The sequence below is a fragment of the Streptopelia decaocto genome (genome assembly GCF_964273445.1).
Source record: "Streptopelia decaocto genome assembly, chromosome: 1".
In the NCBI taxonomy this organism is placed as follows: domain Eukaryota; kingdom Metazoa; phylum Chordata; class Aves; order Columbiformes; family Columbidae; genus Streptopelia; species Streptopelia decaocto.
In genome coordinates this window covers 62,547,311-62,567,303 of record NC_138663.1, presented here as the reverse complement: position 1 = coordinate 62,567,303, position 19,993 = coordinate 62,547,311, and the positions used below count along the sequence as shown (strand labels likewise).

General features: G+C 41.1%; 1 protein-coding gene across 5 annotated transcripts in view; it reads left to right on the top strand.

Moving 5' to 3' along the window:
* Window positions 1-2,968: 2,968 nt before the first annotated feature.
* Window positions 2,969-19,993, top strand: part of KIAA1549 — a 143,166-nt gene continuing 126,141 nt past the window's right edge. For all 5 annotated transcript variants that reach the window (XR_014183129.1, XR_014183130.1, XM_082043184.1 and 2 more), the window contains exon 1: window positions 2,969-3,520. Coding sequence is in view for 3 of the 5 variants with exons in the window: in XM_082043184.1 (XP_081899310.1) it covers window positions 3,400-3,520 (121 nt within the window). In the remaining 2 variants the exon portion in view is untranslated. The remainder of the gene's footprint in view (window positions 3,521-19,993) is intronic.

Sequence of the window (19,993 nt, the reverse complement as noted above, 5' to 3'; positions counted from 1 at the left end):
GGTTGTTATTTAACAACAGCAGTTTAATTTGGAGGTGTCTGGTGGAACGTGTGAAATTACAAGGGAATAGAGAATACACAATCAAATGTGACAGTTCTTAAATGAGCCAAGGAAGCAGGGAAATAACAAAATACCAGTTCAGTCTCAACAGACACAGAAACTGGGGAACATGAACCCAAACATGATGGGAAGATTATTTTTGTGAACTGAACTCTGGGAACTGGAGCAGGAAATCTTGTTAGCTGAGACAGTGAATGAGTGAGCAGTTGCAGTGTATGTCATCATGGATAATATCTCAGAAATGTGAAAGAAGTTGTCTCACGCTTTTGTCTGGCAAGTTACTGTTCATGACTGGATCTTGGTGAAACAAATTATCTACAGGCAGTCAGAAATGTACTACAGGGCGCTTTACACGCTCTGTTACTAGAGGTGCTTTTAGGACAACGATGTAATGTGGTACCTTTCAGTAAAGGAGATGACAGGTGGTGTCTGAAATATGTTTTGAAATTACGAATTTCAAGGGTCTTAACTGTCAAAGCTCCCACTAAATGTGAAGCAGGGGTGGATTCCTGTTCACTTACCGAGTACTTCCGAGGGCTATCTTATTAAAAGCACAGGAAACCCACATTTTGCAAACAGAAAGACTATGTAACCACACACTCCAATGCCAAACACGGGTGCCCAGAGCTGCTTACAATGTAGGCATATGGGAGTAGAGTGGGTTTTTTTAAGCTTTTGGTGGCTATTGTTTCTCCTGCACTGTAGATCCACAAGAGATGTTGGGAAGGCCAAGGGAAACTGAAAGAGATGGAAACAAGGAAGTACTCGACATGGTGCATGTCCATGAATGGTGGGTACGTAGTTAAAAGAAAAGGTTAAAGAGCACTCTTTTGTAATAAACTGTATATAAAATAAGCTGTTTGATTCCTAATGGGTTCTGGGAAACAGAAATGTCTTTTTAAATTTTTTTTTAGTAAATAAAAAGGAATATCAAAAATATACTTCTATCTATCAGCAATTTAATATAACACAAACAATCCCGAGGCCCTGATCTTTTTATTTGCACAGGTAACAGAAAAAGAGGGTGTTATGCAAGTTTTTCTGCATTTAGTTTTTTTTAGATGAATCAAAAGTTTTAGGTATTTTTTGTCCTGCTGTGGTCTTCTTTTTGCAATGTTTAACATCTTTCCATGGGATGTCATAGCTTAGACTTTTTGTTTCATTTTAAGATATAGGTTGCAATCACCTCTGAAATTTTCTGTGAAACATCTCTCCTCTCTACAAAATGCAAGAAAATTATATTGTTTGGACCGAGACTTTTAGAATGAAAGTATAGGTCTTGTGCTAGGAGGCCTGAAGTACTCATCATGGTGATTGCTTTTGATACCTTGCCAAAGACAGGATATCTGTGGACTTTTTGACCCTGAAAACGTCTAACCTACAACCAGTAGATTTTTCAGATTTCATGCCCTCCTCTTACTCACTGTGTCTATATTGAGCCACATCTTCAGCTGATGTAGTTTGGCTGATTTCAGTTTTGCTTATTTATGTTGCCAAGGTTCTGCTGTGTATTATTTTCCTTTGCTGAGTGCGATATTACATTGTGATGTGAACCTAAAGCTTATAGGTATTGCGTGTGTCAGTAAAATGAATTCTTGCTCTTTCCACTTTACTTTGGGAGTGAGGTGCATCTGTTGTGAGTGTGTGCCAAGGACCTCGCTAGGAAGTCCCTTGATGTATTGTTAGCATGTTCCATTGCGAGTGTAGCTGGAGAACTTGGTGAGTCCATCTCTACTTTCTTATGATATTTCCCAGCTCTCCCTGGTGCTCTTTGGTGACTTATGGAGTTGTCCCTGCTCCTGAGGAGAGCTGAGCTCAGGAGGAGTCCTGTGGTGACAAGGACCACTGCCGGTCTTTGTGCCCATTGCATCACTAACGTTTTATGGATGTCCTGCCACATAACTACACGCTCATAGCTGGACCTTCTCCCTTTCTGTTTGGACATTGATCATTATTTCAGCCCTCAAAACTCCACATGCAGCCTGTGGGCTGTGACGGCCTGTCCCTGGGCGCCCCTTGGCCTGGCCAAGTGGGTTGAGGGAAGGGACCACCAGCGTCCCGGCCTTGCTCATCCATGGGGGAGCAGTGCAGTGAGGAAACATGGGTGCCCCACACAAACCAGGACTGGGCCCCGGTCTGGTACTGGGAGACACCAATGACTCAACTTGTCCCTGTGGGGGGGCGGCTGTTGGGTGACACCCTTGCTTTGCCTGGGCTGCGCGTGCTCTTTAGCTTGGAGAAGACTCAGGGGTGACCTCACTAATGTTTATAAATATGTAAAGGGTGAGTGTCATGAGGATGGAGCCAGGCTCTTCTTGGTGACGATCAGTGATAAGACAAGTGACAATGGATACAAACTGGAACGCAAGAGGTTCTACTTAAATATGAGAAGAAACTTCTTCACAGTGAGGGTAACAGAGCACTGGAACAGGCTGCCCAGAGGGGTTGTGGAGTCTCTTTCTCTGGAGACATTCAGAACTCGCCTGGACGCCTTCCTGTGTAACCTCATGTAGGTGTTCCTGCTCTGGCAGGGGATTGGACTAGATGATCTTTCGAAGTCCCTTCCAATCCCTGACATGCTGTGATCCTGTGAGGCACAAGAACGCGCGGGGTCAACAGCGAAGTGACCGGCGGCAGCGGCGGGCCCTCGCGGGCGGGGCGGGGCCTGCTCACTCCGCCCCGCCCCTCTACACCGCTGCCACCCCCCCCGAGAGCGCGGCCGAGGCCTCGGCTCCTCCCTTCCCCACCGCCCCCGCCCACGCCCGTGAGCGGCGGAGGGGGCGGGGCAGGCGCGCCCCCGCGCAGACGCGGACGGCGGGGCGCGCGCAGGTGGCGGGCGGCCCCGCTGCGCTCGCCGCCGCCGAGGGCCGGCCTGTGCCGGGGTTAGCGCGTCGCCGGCGGGGAGGGAGTGGAGCGAGCGAGGGAGCGCCGGGCGGCCGGGTCGGGTCTGTTGCCGCTTCCCACGTGAAAGGCCATAGTCGCCCGGGCGAGCGCCGCGGCTGGCCGAGGAGCCCCACTGCCCCGCAGCGTGGGGGCTTCCCCTCCGCCTCCCCGCCTGGGGCTCGAACCGAGCCGCCCTGCGGGGCGCCTCTGCCTCGCTCCGGCCCCGCCGCTTCTGGGAGGCGGTTGGTGCCGCGGCGCTGCCCCCGTGAATACTCCTCACGGGGTAGGCGTGGGGAGGGGGGCCTGCGGAACCCCCCGCTCTCCAGCGTCCCGGCCCCGCCGGCCGTGGATGCGCCCGGGAGGAGCCGCCGAGCCCGCCCAGCCCTTTCAGCCCGCGGAGGGGACGCGGGGCGCCGCGATGACTTGACGCCGGGCCGCGGCGTGTCGTGCCGTGCCATGGAGGGGATGACACGCTTCGTGGTGGCCTCGGCGGCCGCAGCGCGCTGGCGGCCGGCGCTGCCCGCCCTGCTCCCGCTTCTGCTCGCCGTGCCGGCGCTGCGGGGTTCGCCCGCCGCAGGTAAGGGAACAAAGGGGGCCCGCGGGGCCGGCCGGGCCGCGGCAGGTGTGCTGGACCGGGACTGCGCCGTGAGTGGGAGGGATAGGGTCGGCGGCCGCTGCCGTGGGCAGCTGTCCCCGCGCGCCGGCGTCCGTTAACGGCAGCGCCGGTAACAATGCGGCGGTGCCGGTGCGGGGGGGGGCGGGCGGGGGCCGCCTGTGCGCGCGGCGCTGCTGGGGAGCTCCGCCAGAAAGCGCGCGCGTTGTTGGCAGCCGAACCGCGTCCGCTCTGGCGTGGGGCCGGGGGAACTGGGACCCGTCCTGGGGAAGCCAAGGAGAGAACCGGTGTGGGGCAGCCCTGTCCCAGGCCTTTCGGGCGGGTGGGATGTCCCCTTCCAGCCCGGTGGTCGCCCGGGGTTGTGGTCCCGGTGCCCGCCCCTCCGCCTCGGAGTGCCCGGGGCGTTCGGGGCTTGCAGTCTGTCAGACGGGGGTGGCACCGGCGGGGTGCGGGACACCCTGGTTCTCCTTCCCCTTTGGAGTGAAGGAGCATCAGAGCTCCTCGGAATGCGAAATGTTGCTCTCCAAGAATGGCCGTGGCATGACTTGTGTGTGGAGAGAACTGCTGGGGCTTCAGAGGGGGGTGTGTTCAGTAGATTTTTTTTAAAATAAGCAGGAATCAGTGACCCTCTTTTTTCCCCTCTCTTCTTTCCTCTAGTGGCTCTAGACATCAAAATTAGTCTGTAGTTAAGCAGACAATTTAATCACAAAGATATGTCATTTGGTTCTGCTCCCATAGCACTTCTTGGTTCATCTTTAATATTAAAAATGCTCCAGCTAACATTTCGTAGAAAGGGACAATTTTACTGTGACTATAGGTTTTCTTTTCAGTAGGTAACAGGTATAAAGCAATACATTTTTGTCAACATTAGTAAGTTGTTGACAAATTCTAAGAAACGATAAGAGCCTGCATTAATGTGCTTCATGAAGTGGACCAACTAGTGTTGACTCTTACTTAAACACAAGAATTGAGGTGATTATTGTTGGGTGTTTAAGAAGCCTTGATGTTATAAAGTGTGCTTGTCTTTTTAATAATACTTTATTTCCACTTCAGAAAATAGTTTGTGTTTTGGTGGTGACTGGTGAGCTTTTTGGGGAAGTTACACTCAGCTCCCCTTGTAGCCAACAAGATGTTCTGTTTCCAGCCTACGTGAAAGTTGATAATTTCTAGTAAGCTTCAGAGATTCTTTTTGTTAAATAGAACAGGCTTTGCATGCAAATAAGGCAAAGCAGTAGGTTCATAAATTGGAGATTTGCTTGGGCTTTTTTGCCTCTTTGAGGTTAATAGAGTGACTGGTTTGTTGTGTGGGTTGTTGTGTTTTGGTTTTTTTTCTGAATTTTCTTAGTAAGTCACTGATGGCTTTTATTTAATTGTTTCTCTAATACTTGGTAGTTCTTAATTAAACATTGCTGTGAATTTCTGTAAATGTTTGTATGATTGATATGCATTCTTGTATAACTTAAAAGCAGCAGTAAGAAATGTTATGTAACTTAGCCAGTGTTTGAGCTGCAGGAAGAGAGCACTCGGAGACAACAGATCTTGCCCAAAGCGATGCTTTCCTTCTCAGGCTAGGGCAGGAGCCTTTGAGCTGGTTTGATTTTCGAGTCCTCTACGTTTTTTCTTTCCACTGAGCATGCTAATCATGTACAGTTAACTTTAGCGTTCTAAAAGCAAACTTGCTTTTCAGAGCATGCTTTTCATAGACATCTCAGAAGTGGTTTATTGATTGCAGATATTTGAAGACATCAGGTTGCAGAAAACAAGAGTATTTTGTTGCTTTGGAGTTAAAGTGAAATGCTTTGTTAAAAAGTGTGACAGGAGTCAGATTCCTCTGTTTTGGGCCCATAATGTTTAAAAAATTAGGACCTGTCCTTTATCCTAATCTTCAGCCTTGAAATGTTTTGATGGTGTAATGGGTGGTGTGAAACAGAAAAGATGTGTACTGGTCATATGCAGTAGGCTTCGACAACATTCATGTAACTGCTCATCAGACTTATAACTCCCTGAATATCCATTTTGGGTGCAATTTATTTGCTTTCCAGTGCCATTTGGTCTTGACCAGTTTAGGAACAGCAAGAGGAAACTCCTGCAGCTTTGAGTTATGCAGAAGAGGCATATACAGTAAGAGCAGAATGGCTATTAGAGCCACTTGCTTGCAGTTGAAATAGCAAAGTGAATGTCAGTATTTAAGAAAATTAAGTAGTAAATCAACTTGAATTTTGGAATGCTTGATCCAGCTCCCACTGAAGTCACATGTCGCTGAATCAGCGCTTCAGCTTCCACAATTAAGCAGATGCTGAACTCTTGGTGTGTAGATGGGCTGCTGGTGTGCTAAGGGTAGGTATGTGTTTGAGCACCTCTGTGAACGAGGGCTTTGGTCAGGCTCTGTGAATACCTTGCTGTTCAGCCCAGACTGTGGTTTTGCTTTTGTTCCATTACACAATCTATGCAACTCCCGCACTGACAATCAGGAGGATTTATCTTGTCTCGCCTGCACTGTTTTTGTGGGAGAGGCGAGAGAGATGTGCCGGCCTCTGAATAGTCTGCAGTGAGTCTCCTCAGAGACTCATGGACCAACGACAAGTTGTGGAGGTCAGGCAGGGAATCAGATGTAGCTGCCTTATGGGACAGTTGGAGGATATTGTTTATTCAACTTAATTGCCTGAGTGTGCTGCAGACACTTGAGTTGGCATCATGTCTCTTGTGGCCAGTTCAGCTTGTCAAGCTTGCTTTCAGTTCATTTTCACAGAAGACTCATATGGTTGGAGGATTCCCTTTCAGACTGCTTTCTATGCTGTGCTTGCTGTATTTATGTCAGCCTTGTGTCTACAAGCTACACTTGTAGTCTTGCCAGATGAAATGTGTTTTTTGTTTGCATGTTCTTTCAAGAAGTTAGAATGCTAAACAAGCTAGTGGACAGTGCAGCTTTTTGTCCAGTTGTGTCTGTTTTGTGAGTGATGTTTGTTTTCTGTGAAGCAAGGTCTTGGATTTCTCAGGCAGGGCTGGGACTTGAAATATAGCGTGCCTCTAACAAAGTAGGCTTTAACAGCTTTGACCTACCTTGAGTAATAGATTTCAGGCACTGGACACATTAAAGAGCAGTGATTCTTGCTGCAGCACAAATCTTTTCTGAGAGGTCTTGGGAAGCTGGTGATTGTGGTTAAGTGGCAGGCTCTGAAAACTCAGCTCTTATTTCTCAATCCAGAATGCGTGTGTACGTGTGGGGGAGTTACTTGGGAGAGAAGTGAAGCAGAATAGGCTTCTTAATAATACAGTCTCACTTCTGCTGTGGCTTTCCTTCATTTGAAAGTAAATCTGTTTATGGATGATGTCTTAAATTACCAGTTTGTCTTCAGCCTTGCCCATTGTGGTGTACAGTATGAATAACACTAATTGCGTAAGAGTTACTATGGACTATGTCCTTAACTACTAGTGTGTCTTCAGCCTGTCCCATTGTGGTGTACAGTACAAGTAACACTAATTGCATAAAAGTAATTAAATCGAGTATGTCGTGGGAACTTATGTACATAAAGTAAAAAAACATGAGGAAATAGCACAAGTTGTCTTTTCAATTTTGTCATAGAATTGCAAAGTTAATTCAAATGGTAGCATTAAGTGACCAATGCAGACTTAATCTCTTTTTTGGCTCACATATAAGAATCACATTTTCACAGAGTCCTTGTCAGTATGGCCAGTTTTGCACTCTGGACTTGTGTGATATGTCGTCTTTTTTTATCCCTTTAAGAGTCATATATTTCTGTGCTTTTCTTTAGTGGTTGCTAAACACACATGAGCTCAATAACAAATTTGATTGACACTCCCTATATGTGCTGTGTTTTAAGCCATTAATGTTATTTGAGACAGCTGTTTTGGAAGACTGAGGGGAAAACCTTTCATAAGAGCAGTGGATTAGGGAAGTCTTCCTAAGGCATGAGATGGGGAAAAAATACAACTGACCATCAGGAGTCACATCACTGATTATGTTAGTGTAATTAATTGCACATAAAGCAGATAGAATAAATACTAGAGAATGGTAGACTTGGCTGATTGTGCTAGTTCTTATATGGTGTTTGTCAGAAATATTACTGCCTTGAGGTGGAGTTGAGAACAATTTTAACTATTTCAACTGAAATTTTGTAAATTGTGCATTTTGCTATGGGCTGAAGCTTTTTTTTCTTTACAAAATGTCAGTTGAAAGAGTTCAGCTGCTTCTGATGCTGAGGCAAGAGGAAAACAATAGTTTCTGCTTTGAGTTCTGCCAGCTTCTTTTCTGAGCAACTTTAATACCCTTATGCTTTGGAGCATGCATTTAAACTTTGGCAGATTGTGTCTGCTTTGAAGGGGATGTTTTCTCTGCTGCTGCTTTGAAAGTGATTTTTTTCAAAAGCTTGTAACAACCAAATTTAGGCACACATGGCTGTAACAGAGATGATGCATTTTTTGTCTGCTAAAACTTGCGTATATCTTGTTCTCATGGAACCTCACCTACCCAGAATCTGGCACAGAACCCAGGGCTTCAGGGTGTTGGCCCTTTCCTCTTCTCAGCCAGAAGCACAATAATCTACTGCTACTCATTGAACATTTTGTGAATGTGCATTTTTCAGACTTGTGACAGAAGTGTTTTTCAGAGTTTGTTTTAAAAACTGGAAAATTTCCTCCACAGAAGTTGTAGCAGCATATGAAGACTGCAAAGGCAAAAATTAGCAAGTTGGAAATATTGACATTACAATAACCTGTATGATTTTAAACTTCTTCTGTGCCTGTCAGTTATAGTACAACTATACTCACATGATCACAAAGTGTATATCCATGTAGATAATATAGCTATATAGGCACCTGCACATAAGTATCTGTACACACATACACCCACATGCAGACAGCATATAAAACTGATCCTGCACTGGAGAGAAATGGGTGTTGGATAGCAAATGAAGAAGTTATCTATGGGACTCTTGCTACTTTTGTAGCAGATGTTCGAAGGTGTGAAATGAATGGGGACAGGGAAGCTTGTAAAAAGGTTTCACTGTTAATGTAATTAAATGCTGTCCTAGACAATTGACTTGTGTTACTGTTGCAGAGTTTCAGTGATGTGAGCAAGTTGTTTAGGTCAGGCTTCCCACAGGTGGTCACTAGCTGTGTGTTCCTCATTTACTGGACATGAGACCTTTGGGATCATGTGTTGCAGAAATACTGAGTGCTTGCAGCTGCCAAAGAAGTCAAGGGAACCTGTTCTGTGTATATAATTCTAAATACTCATTAATGTTTCAAATTAGGCACTCAGAATTTGACCTTGTTTCTTAGTTTTGCAATTTGTAAAATGTAATTTCATAGGTGTAATTCCTTGTTTGATTTTCAAAATAGTACGAAATTTTCAGATGCGATAATAGTGAGCATGAAGGAAAAGTTCATCAGAAAGCCAAAGACTTTTGTCTTTAGAACAGTAAAGATCCAGTGGATGACAAACCAGTCTACTGAACGTGTAAGGAATAAATTATTTGGAAGCAAATAGAAAATAACAGGTGGTAGTGTAACAGTATGCATTTGCTATATTAAGACTTCTTTAGTGAGAGTTAAATAGCTGTATAGATGGGAAGATGTACTACACTGTATCAAAGTATAGTAAGATTTTGTTAATTTATTTTTTTTTTAATCAGATCTTCATAAAAAGAACTCATTTATGGTTACTGATGTTTGCTCAGTTTGTTTTAGCAGTTTCAGCCTACATTCCTACCTGCTTGATCTTTGCACACAAACTGTTTTCTAATCCTTTTAGTTCTCTTCATTCTTTCCTCTGATTTCTAGAAGCCTCTCTTCTATGAGTTAATTCCCTGCACAGAATTTTGAATTAGCTTTAGCCATCTGGTCAAGGCAGTGTGTCTGGTCTTGTGGTTTGAAACAGAAATAAGAGATTAAAATTCACCGGCAAGTAAGAGGAGGAGGAGGGACGAATGCTGGAAATATAGTGAAAGTAAGTCTTGAAAATCCAGATGCTTTTTAGTAAGGAAAGTAAGTGATAGTATCATGCTGAGGGGGCTGAAAACCTGCACAGCTGTAGGATGAGGGGTAGACAATGCAACAGTGCTGTATGAAGAGATCTGGTGTTTATCATGGATCACAAACAATGTGATTCAATAGGATCACAGGGGTGCTGGATCTCATGAACACATGAGTTATGGTCTTTGGCATATCCTGTGTAATAACTTGTTCATTCTCTTCAGTGGCAGAAGAGCTGTAACTGGGATGCTGTGTCCAGTATGGTGTTGTGTTCTTCAAGGAAGAGACAGGCTACTGGAGAGAGTTCAGATCATCCAAGTATTTGGGTCACCTAATCTAGCATAAAACATAGTTGGACAGGACTTTATTCAAATATATAAAAGATAAATACAAAGAGAAGCATCATAAACAGCTGTTTATGTTGAGTAAGAAAAGAAGTAAAAGACTTATTGCAGTGAACAAAACAGATTTTCTAACTGCTGGTATTTCTAACAGTGCAGATAATGAAACTCTGAAATAAACGGTTTGAGGCAATAATGTAATCTGTCATCGGAGTTGTAAGAACAGCTTGTATAATGATCTAACAGAAGTGGATTGCAACAGTGATTCCACAATGGTGTAGAAGGATGGAATAGATGATCTCCTGAAATATTTTGCAGATCTGTTTTTGTGAGATTCTACAAATAATATAAATTGTGTGCAAACGTGCAACATTGGGCCCAATATCTGTTAGTTACTGAAAACTTTAGTGTGCTGTTCAAGTGAAGAAACAACCTATGGTTCTATAGTTAAATACTGTGTCATAGTGTTTATGCAAAGAAAAATTGAATTGGGATTTCATAGGTAGCCTTAGTAATGATACTTCCTAACTTTTAAATTACTGATTTTAGGCTTAAATTTTTTACAAGTTCTCAAATAATATTTTATAATCCTTGCTATAGTGACTTTATCCTTAGTCATAACAGGTGGGAGGAATGCACTATTTTTATGTTAATATCTGTGCAAGTTCAGTTTTTAAGCATTTTGTAGTACTGCATAGGTTATCACTGAGAGAACAGGTACAAGTAGATGGGGTAAATGTGATTCTGCATGTCTTGAATATTAGAATTTGTATATTTAACAGGTAGGATGGAAAGAGAGGTAGTATTAATACTCAAAACACACATCATATATCATATTTCTATGAAATGTATAGTTGAGCATCTTGGGGACTTCTGTATCTTAATACATAATTTAGGATTAAACCCTTAGGGAAGAGAGAGGTGATGGAAGGAAGAGGTCCTAAGTGATGCAGGATAGTTGGGTGACTGAGCAAATGCATAACACAGACCAAATCTTTCAGATGCCTGTGGTATATGTACTGCCAGCCAGTGTAGCCCACGTCTGGGGTCTAGGTCTAAGAGGGAATGCAAAGCTGCTGTTGTTCAATAACTGAGGCAGTGGATGCCCCCCATGTGACTGGGAAGTGGCAGAGTTTCCCAACTGGAGTGGCAAGCATGGGGAGGGCAGTTCCATAGGGCATTTTCTAAAGGAGCAGCTTGGTTCAGTTTTAGTGGAAAACACTCAAATGCCTGGTAAGATATATTTGAGAACTGTAAAGGCTCCTGAAAATAAATGGTCACATAGGACAGGTTAGGCAGGTAAAGATGTTTTTTCTTAAGTGGTAGTGAAACAATTTACAGATTCTGTTTTCAGCCTATTTTTTCTTAATTCACATTACTTTGGACTGAATTTCCTATTGAGTGTTTTCATACTGTGTGAGGAAATCAAACTGGTATGATTTCTTACATGAGAAGAAGGCTCTCCTTTTGTTTGCTCCCCAGCCAATAGTGTATGGAACTCATTTGTGGATACTAAGTAAAAGTTCTTCCCTCATTTAAAAGCAACTGTTTGTTACTGCAGAATGATGCAGGGACTGTTTATTTTCCTTCTAGTTGGATGTGAGCTCAACATCAATTAGATGTTGAGATCTCACCCTTTCCTGTGTCCCATAATTCTATTGTAAATAAATTCCACCTCATGTATGCAGGTTGCAGTGAGCACTGATCAGCCACAAAACCACAATGATTTAGTTCAGCATTTTTTGGAGACAAAGCTCTACGCATTTATGTACTAGACCCCTCGGGGCTAATATCAGCTTACTTCTTGAATAGAAGAAAATTGGTCATTTATCAGCTATGCTGGATTCTGATTAGGTAACTTTTCCAGTGCATGTCTGTGTTTAAAACTGGAGCTGCTGCTGAATTGGGACTAACTTGTGTGATATATTGGGATAGAAATTGCATGTCATAGAACAAAATCCTGATCTAGAGGAGAAGTCTGGTTTGAAGATGTTTTCAATTAGAAGCTGACAGTGACCTTACTTCCTGCCCTTATGCGGAAAGATGAAACAAATTTGGGCTTCCAGCCATTGACATTCAATTTTTAGAAGATGTAATTTGTTCCACTCTGAAAGAACAAAAAAAAAAAAAAAAATTCCCTTTGTCTTTCCAGAATGCATGTGCTTTTTATAGTAACTTGGTTAAAAAAAATATGTAAATGCTTATCAACACAGTAATAATGGTTCTGTCAAGAAATATTTTATCCAGTATTAGTACAAGCAAGGAAGTTTCAAGGAAATAAATTGTGTTAGTCTGTTTACTTTCTTTGCTTCTGTGAGTAGTTACTTTTCTGCTTCTACTGCAGCCAGGTTCTTAAAACTGTAAAAATTGTCAGAAGGATTATGATAGCTGAGGAATGTGAGATGAATGTAAATCCACTTTGCTTCTTTTAAAATTGACTGGATTCCAAGTAGACAGTGTCACTTCAAAGTATAATCTTCTTAAAATCCTGGGAGCATTAGAAACTTGCTTAGAAACAAAACCAAACATAGTTTCTGTACTGGAGTATTAATTCTTATGATGCTTTAGTATTTACTGCTGCTATTTACCGTGTGTGCACAGTCTGCCAAGCACTGAGGTCAGGTGAAGATAGTTCCAGAAATCTTGAAGTGTTTCTTTCAGATTTACTGAAACAACACTAAAATGAGTTGGTTTCATGTCTGTCTTGAATGAGCCAAAACCATCATTACAACATGCTACTGGTGTGTGAGGTTGCACTGTCAGTTAAGAGTGAATGTATTATTCTATATTTGGAAATAAAACACACACTTGAAGAACACAGTGCAAGTTTATATTGTATCACGTATTTAGTACAAGCATCCATGTCATTTAGGTAAGATACCTCAGAAATATTCTGTGGTACTTTCCCTCATTCCTGAATAGTATCAGCCTTGGAGGTCACATCTAAAGCTTGTTCTCTGTAAATTTGATGTTAAATAGCTTTCTAGATATTATTAAAAGCAGAAAAATATAGAAATTTTACATCTTCCACATACAGGTACAAGAGTTAATATGTTTTATGAAGACAAGTATTTTGACTTGAGTGAATACTTCAGGCTCCTGCTTCAATATCTCATACATCAGAAGTTGCATTTCTAATGAATTAATGGACTTTGGTTTTATGAAGACATATCTTGAGATTCATTTCTTTTAGTTTTGAGAGAGTTGGGAAAAAAAAGAGAATTTTAACAGTAGAATGAAAGTAATGAATTCATTAAATGATGGCTATTGGAATTCCTCTGCGTGTTTACGATCAATGCCTGTGGATTGAATTATTTGGAGGAGGACAGGTGAAAAGCACAGGTGCATGTTAAATATAGTTTGTTATAGGCAGTCAAAGCAACCACCCAAAACAGCAGGTGTTTATGTGGAACGTTCCTATAAGCTCAGGCATGCAGTACTGGTTTGTGCTCCTAATGCACTAATATGTGTGTGTTTTGGTTTGGTGTCCACACCAAAAGCCCCCCCTCCCCCGCCATGGGAGATGACGGAAAACTTTACATGAGATTTGTTTATTTTCGTGATTGAAGAATGCATAAAGGAAAGGGTTGAAAACTATCTGTGCAGGTTTGGCTGTATGAATTCCTTTGCCTCAAGTTCGGTTTCTGTTGTGCTCACCTTAGGAGCTACATCATACAGTAATTGATACCAGTTTACTCTGGTAATTCTACAATGCTTTTGCTAAGTGTTTATTTTATTGTAATACAAAGGAGCATGAGCACAGGTTGTCAGGAAAGATGTAGAATGTGGAGCTATGTGAAGTTTTTGAGATGGGGAACCCAAATGAACAAAGCTCTCATTAGACTAGCTATCTTAATAACCTACACTATTTTTATTGTGCTGCCTTTCAGAAAGTTTATCTTGCCCGGAAACTTGGCAAGGTCATAAGCTTGTTGATGCTTTCTGAATTGTTGCTGCATCCTTTGTAGCTTTTGGGACTGGATTCCTTGCTGCTTCAAATATGTTGAAGGCAAGCTGTTAAGTCAAGGGAATATTTTCATCTCATGTCTGCAGGTCTGCAATTTAGAGCTTCTAAATTGCAACTCAGTTATGTCAAGCTAAGTGGAAAATATTGAAATAAGAGTTATAAGAGTTTGGTTTGAAACGTGGGTTTTTTTTTTCTTGTGATTTGCTTTAATGAAAGACTATCCAAGACAAGTAAATGAAAACCAATGTTATTAACAATGAAAGTCTTGTAAGTCTCATAATTAAACTCCTTTTCATAGCCTTTTGGGGGAACAGGCTTGTGTTTTCTCAATGTGCAGGATTTTTTGTATTTAAGAAGTTGAACATGGTAGGTGCAAGTTTTTTTTTTTTTTTTTTTTTATTAAACACTTGTGTTCATGCAGAAGTAGTTCAGTTGCTGTGTAATTGAGTTAGAGTGGCATGACTTGTGATGATATAGTCTCTGACAGTCATATTAATAGCCTATTTTCCATCCAAAAAATTCTACAGACCTGCCCATAGCGTTCTCTGGTGTTTATGGAAAATGGCACATTTCTAAATAAAAGTCATGCTTTGGTAGGTAAGGTGTTCATGAAGAAGTCAGTTTCTATTTTAAACAAGTAAACCCACCAGATTTTCCTCTGTTTTTACACATTACAGTAGGTGTTATGTATATTGAACCAGTAGATACAACAATAATAGAGTTAAAGCTAGTCATTTGAGCTCAGCCTTGTTTCATATCAGTGTTTTATGTTGTTTGTCTGGAATGCTGAATTATCATAATACCTAACTCTTCAAATAGAGGAACAAGGCCAAGAGATTTCACTTCAGCAACATGGTAACATATTTTCTTTTATACAATATAGTAAATTTCAAATCCATTTCTTCCTCCTTTTTTTTTTTCTGCCTCCTGGAAGCAAGTACTTTATTGGATTTTTATTTATTTATTTGTTTTTAACAAATGTATCAACATTCTCTTCTGTGCTTTCCCCAGTGCTCCTCTTATTTTCCCTCATATAATCTACCCTCTTTGCTATGTCTCTGTCTTGGAGTGCAACTTGTAGGGAGCTCCATCCTACATCCTATTGAAGACCAGAAAAAAAAAAAACCAAACATGATTCCAGGTTTTGTGGGTTTTGCACTGTGTATACTTCTTTCAAGCTCTTAAGGAGAGTAGAATTTGTTAGGCATGGGTGGAGTTTTTTCTTGTTGGGGAAGGGATGACTTGCAAAAAGGGGAGGAGGAAGAAAGCAGGAGTGTAGTCTTTGCCAGACATGAGCGATTTTACCTCTTATGAAGCTGCGGGTCTATGTTATTCCACGCAGGAGAAAATCCAATTTAAGATGTTTCTGTTATCCTCTCTTAGCTTGCCACTTCAGCTTTTTGCATGTTTGTTGTATAGGCTGTATTTTTAAAACAGTACTTTATTGGGATGGTTTCACTATTTTGGTTTTGATGTGTGTTTTCTCCTTTAAATGGCATAGTTCCTGAAAGCCTAACTTGGAGTACAGTCATGCAAACAATTGAATTGGCACCTCTGGAGCACAGAAATGAGTGTTTGGGGACGTAAGGGAGCGGCAAGAACCTTTCAAAACACAGCTGCCACTGACAGAGTGGCACCCTCTGAAATTAATTTGTTAAGGACCAACTGGATTAGAACTTGCTTGGTCTTAAATACCCTCTACTATTAAGAAAACTTCATTTTAAGAGCAGCTCCTTTCTAATTTGAGCTTGATTACATACTAGTAATTTTTATGACTGTTCTTCTTTCTGGAGTCTTCATCTAATGAAAAGAAAGTGGATCTTTGTATTTTTAAGTAGTTCAACCCACAGTACATAGTAAAATCCTTTTCTTTAAGGAAATATTCATATGAATGGTTGAATTAAAATGTCTTTTTGGTCTTCAACTATATTATACTTTGTGTAGAAAGTTTAAGCTCCGTAATTTTGTCTAGATGAAGAATTTTCACTTTTATAACTGACCGGTTTAGTTGCGGTAGTATTCTTGCTAATGCATTTTAGTAGGGCCCTATATCCTTCTTTACAATTGATACCTTCTGTTTTAGGACTGGCTTCAACTCTTTCCCTATCATCAGAATTACTTACTGTTCAGTCCCCACATGAGGTTCCTTTCTTAGCACCGTTCCCGCTTACACTCTCCCTGTGTAGCCTCGCAGCTCCCCAGCTTTGCAAACACACTTTGCCTTCCTTCGTCTGCCGCTTCCCTGTGTGACAGCTGCTGCTTGCGGTTGTGTCTTGTGCTGCTGCAGGGTGAGTTGGGCTACTGGCTACACTGGTATTGCTGTTGCATTTTTGGCTCTCTTTCTATTTCTGTATGCTGTATCAAATAGAAAACCACCTTGTAGTTATACCTGTGTTACTGTGTGTGCAAATCAGGTTGTTATGATAAATTTGTTCCTGTCTAACAAGCCATGCTTGTCTGTAGGGCAGCAAATGCATCCCTGGGCATTCTGAGGTGAATGCACAAATATATTTTTAGATGTCTCAGAGGTCTTAACTCAGCAAGCTAGGCTGTCCAGGTCTGTGTGAAAAACAAGCAGATTTGGGGAGTTAGAATTTGGGTGGCCCAATGTGAAATGGTACGTGTCTAGCACCTGGCTGAAATCAGGCTATAAAGTATCTGTGATATATCATGCTGTCTGCCTACAGAAGAGCTGCTGCTTTAGATGTTTTCTGCATCATCCAAGAGAACAAGATTCCAATTAATGGGCTTCAGCATTAAGTAGGGAGGGGAAGTGTTTGTTTTCCTACCTGATTCAACATTACCATGTGAGAGAGGATTTGAAAACACTGTCAGCACTAGAGACAAAATATTTTGTATCAAATACACTCATCAATTCCAGCAGACTTTTGCTAAGTTTTATGTGAGCAAACTTGCTGGCGGCTGCTGCTGATGGCAGCTTTCCTGTGAGCAGAAGAGTTAAAGTAATGATGTGGAGCCTGTTGTGTTGCCTTCCAGAGCAGGAGGGGCAGCAGGGATGTTGACAGGTGGCATGGTGGCATGTCAGTTCTCAGCCCCTTCTGAGGCAAACTGGGCAGAGGCAAACCAATGCATTTTACTGTAGAAAATGCAGGAGTCTTCCTGAATGTTGTGGCACTGTGGAGGGTAGGGAGGAGAAAAGAATACTAGAATATTTTGAAGAAAAATGTAAGCCAGAATGTTTTCTTTTATTGCAGAGTAAATGGGTACGTTTTTATTTTTGTCTTGGTGGTCTTTTTAGAGCTAAATGATACTGAACTCAGTATTTTTCTTTTCCTTTTTCTGTTTGCTTAATGATGGAATAGTGTCTTGGGGAGAGGAAGTCCCATCAGGGAGAAACTAGTAATAGTGAGTCATTGAGGCTGTGCATATTGTAGGTCACTTTAGGGAGACTGTGATTTTCCAATCTTGTATGGAACTGGAAGTGTCACCCTTGTGGTTTCCTTAATTATGATTTAAGTATCACATGGATATGAAGCATTAAAAATTCTAAAGTGTCTCTGGGACCGAATTGAGAGGAAAGAAAAATCAGTGTTGCAGTTCTCAGTGGTACTTAAATTGGAGGATTACTTTTTCACCAGAATAGGCTTTCATTGAAAAACAGACTTCCTGGTATGTCCCTGCATTAGAGTTTAAAAGCTTTAGACCTTTTGCTGTTTTACATAGTTAGCTCCGATAAGAAAATTTTGCACTCCCACTGAGAACTGTTGCAGTAAGTTTTTCCAGAATATGTATTTTAACATATAATCTTAGTCATATTTCACTTTATTCACACTGATGATTTTAATGGCTTCTGTTCAGTAATTATTTGAAGATCAGTAATAGGTGTATTTGTCTATCTAGACTGTCTAGCAGTATAATGGTCTTTGAGGTACCTGGAGAAATGTGAAGACTCTCATGATGCTGACTGTAACAGACTTAGGCTCTAATTAGAGCTGGTTTATGTAAACCAGTTTGGGAACTGACGAGTTCTCAGTTTCTAATCCCTTGCAGAGGAAGAAGGAAGAAAAAGAAAACAGGAGGCTCAAGAACAGCATACAAATCTGAATGTGCTGACATTTTAAAGAAAACTACAAGTGTTGGAAACACCAGGTTTCATTAGACTTTCTTGTTAAGTAGTTTTTTTTGGTTTAGATGGATGTTTTAGGTGGACTTTACTGGAGCTTCCTCTACAGAAAACACAAACATGAGTCTTTGCAGTGAAGTAATATTGTATTGAGTACTCCTATTTTTATAGCTTTGTGGGGTTTTTTTGTCCCCTGCATGTTCCCATATTTGTGTTTTACAAGTATTGGTATATGAGTTGCTTCTGAGGAAGATGTAAAGATTTGCGTGCAGGTTTACTATTCTACTGTAACGAAACTGTGGCACAGCCTTGATGTGGTGAAGTGCTTTTCATCAGTCACTGAGTTCTACAGAGCAGGCATGGAACTGAAGATGCTTTGAGATTTCCCAGATGTTTGAAAGAAAAATGGTATCACTAGCTTGTTCTTAAATATATAGTTGTTTTTTTTCTTCCTAGACCAAACTTAAGTCACATATACAGATGCTCATTTTTCAGGTAGAGAATCATCATTCTTAAGTTAACAGCATCATCTTATGGCACCTGTGAGACCAGATGTTGGCACATTACTGTCGTTTGATGACCAGTGACTACTTTTTAGGAATTTCATGTCTTGAGGGCATAATTTTGCTCTGTTAAATGCCAGAGTTTGTTTATTTCACTTTATGTATACTTCAGTTTATGATGAGATTAACACTCCAAGCAATGTAATTGACCTCAAAAAAATGCTTAAAATGAAATAACCTTCAGTACTTTAGCCAATTTAAAGCCTTTGGAAACTCTCTTCTATGCAAAACTCTAGTGTCTTCCAGTGAACTTGTTGGTGGTGTGTTTTTTTTTTTTTTTTTTTTTTTTATATATGATTATACGCTTGTTTTAGGTTGTTTCTTAGAAATTAAATGCTTCTTGATGAAGGAGGGGGAGGAGAGTGTTCCTAAAGTGTTCTGGTTTTGTAAACCTTGCAATAAACTGAATAAGAGGGAAGGGATGACAGAGGAAATAAAACTTATTGTTGATTGGCTTAACATACTAGAAAGCAAGTGGACCATGCTTGAATCTTGGAATTACAGTAGGATAAAAAATGGTAAGAATATAGTTATGGCATGGATATTTTAGGTCCCTAATAACAAAGGAAGGAAGGTTTTTTTTTTTCCCCTTTAAATCCTAATTTAAGTGATTTTTTTTATTCTCCAGTAACTGAAATTGACAGAATAAAATGGTGGTGAGGGGAGGGAAGGAGTCCTGTGCAAGTCTCTGTTAGCATGTTGCCATTATCCAATTTCATATTTGCCATGAGAAAAAAAGTGTTAATATGTTTAGTGAAAGATATAATAAACTTTTCATTTACTAAAACTGTGGATTTAATAGTGAAAAACATTACTGAGTACTTTCTCCTTTTTTTTCTTGAGCTGTGGGGAAAGGAACATTCAGTTTTTAGACTGTAATAACTTCTACACTTTTATAAAAGTTGTTTTAGATCGGCTTTATGAACCAACTATTTAATATTCCAAGTACAACCTCTCATTTTATGACTGTGGAAAGATCTACTGTTGCAGCTCCACCAGATACTACACATGTATTTTCTTTCTACATTAATCCTTGGGTAGCATCTCATGGCCAGTGTTCTGTGCAGTCATTTGTCATTTAAACAGCATTATTGCAGTTCTGATCTGAACTATTACAAATCATCACACCATATACTAAACCAACGCATGATAAATGTAGGATACTATTTGGCAAACATGAGGGGGAAGTTACTGGTTTAGAGTGCATTAAGCGTGTCAGAGATGTTGCTTTGTCTGGAAATGTAAAGAGACATGAAGTGACTTTCTGAATTGCAGGGATGATGTTGGAATTGGGAGTAATGTGCCCCATGGGAGCTGAGTGCTTAAAAGTGTACTCCACAAAGGTATCTGTTGTGATTAGGTGTTGGCTTTTTATTAAAAAGCTAATTAAACCCATTTGTTTAAAGAAACCATAGAACAGTCACTAACAGAGTGTACCAGGCTTTGTTTGCTGATCCGTTGAATAAAATTTTTGTATGGATCTTTGTT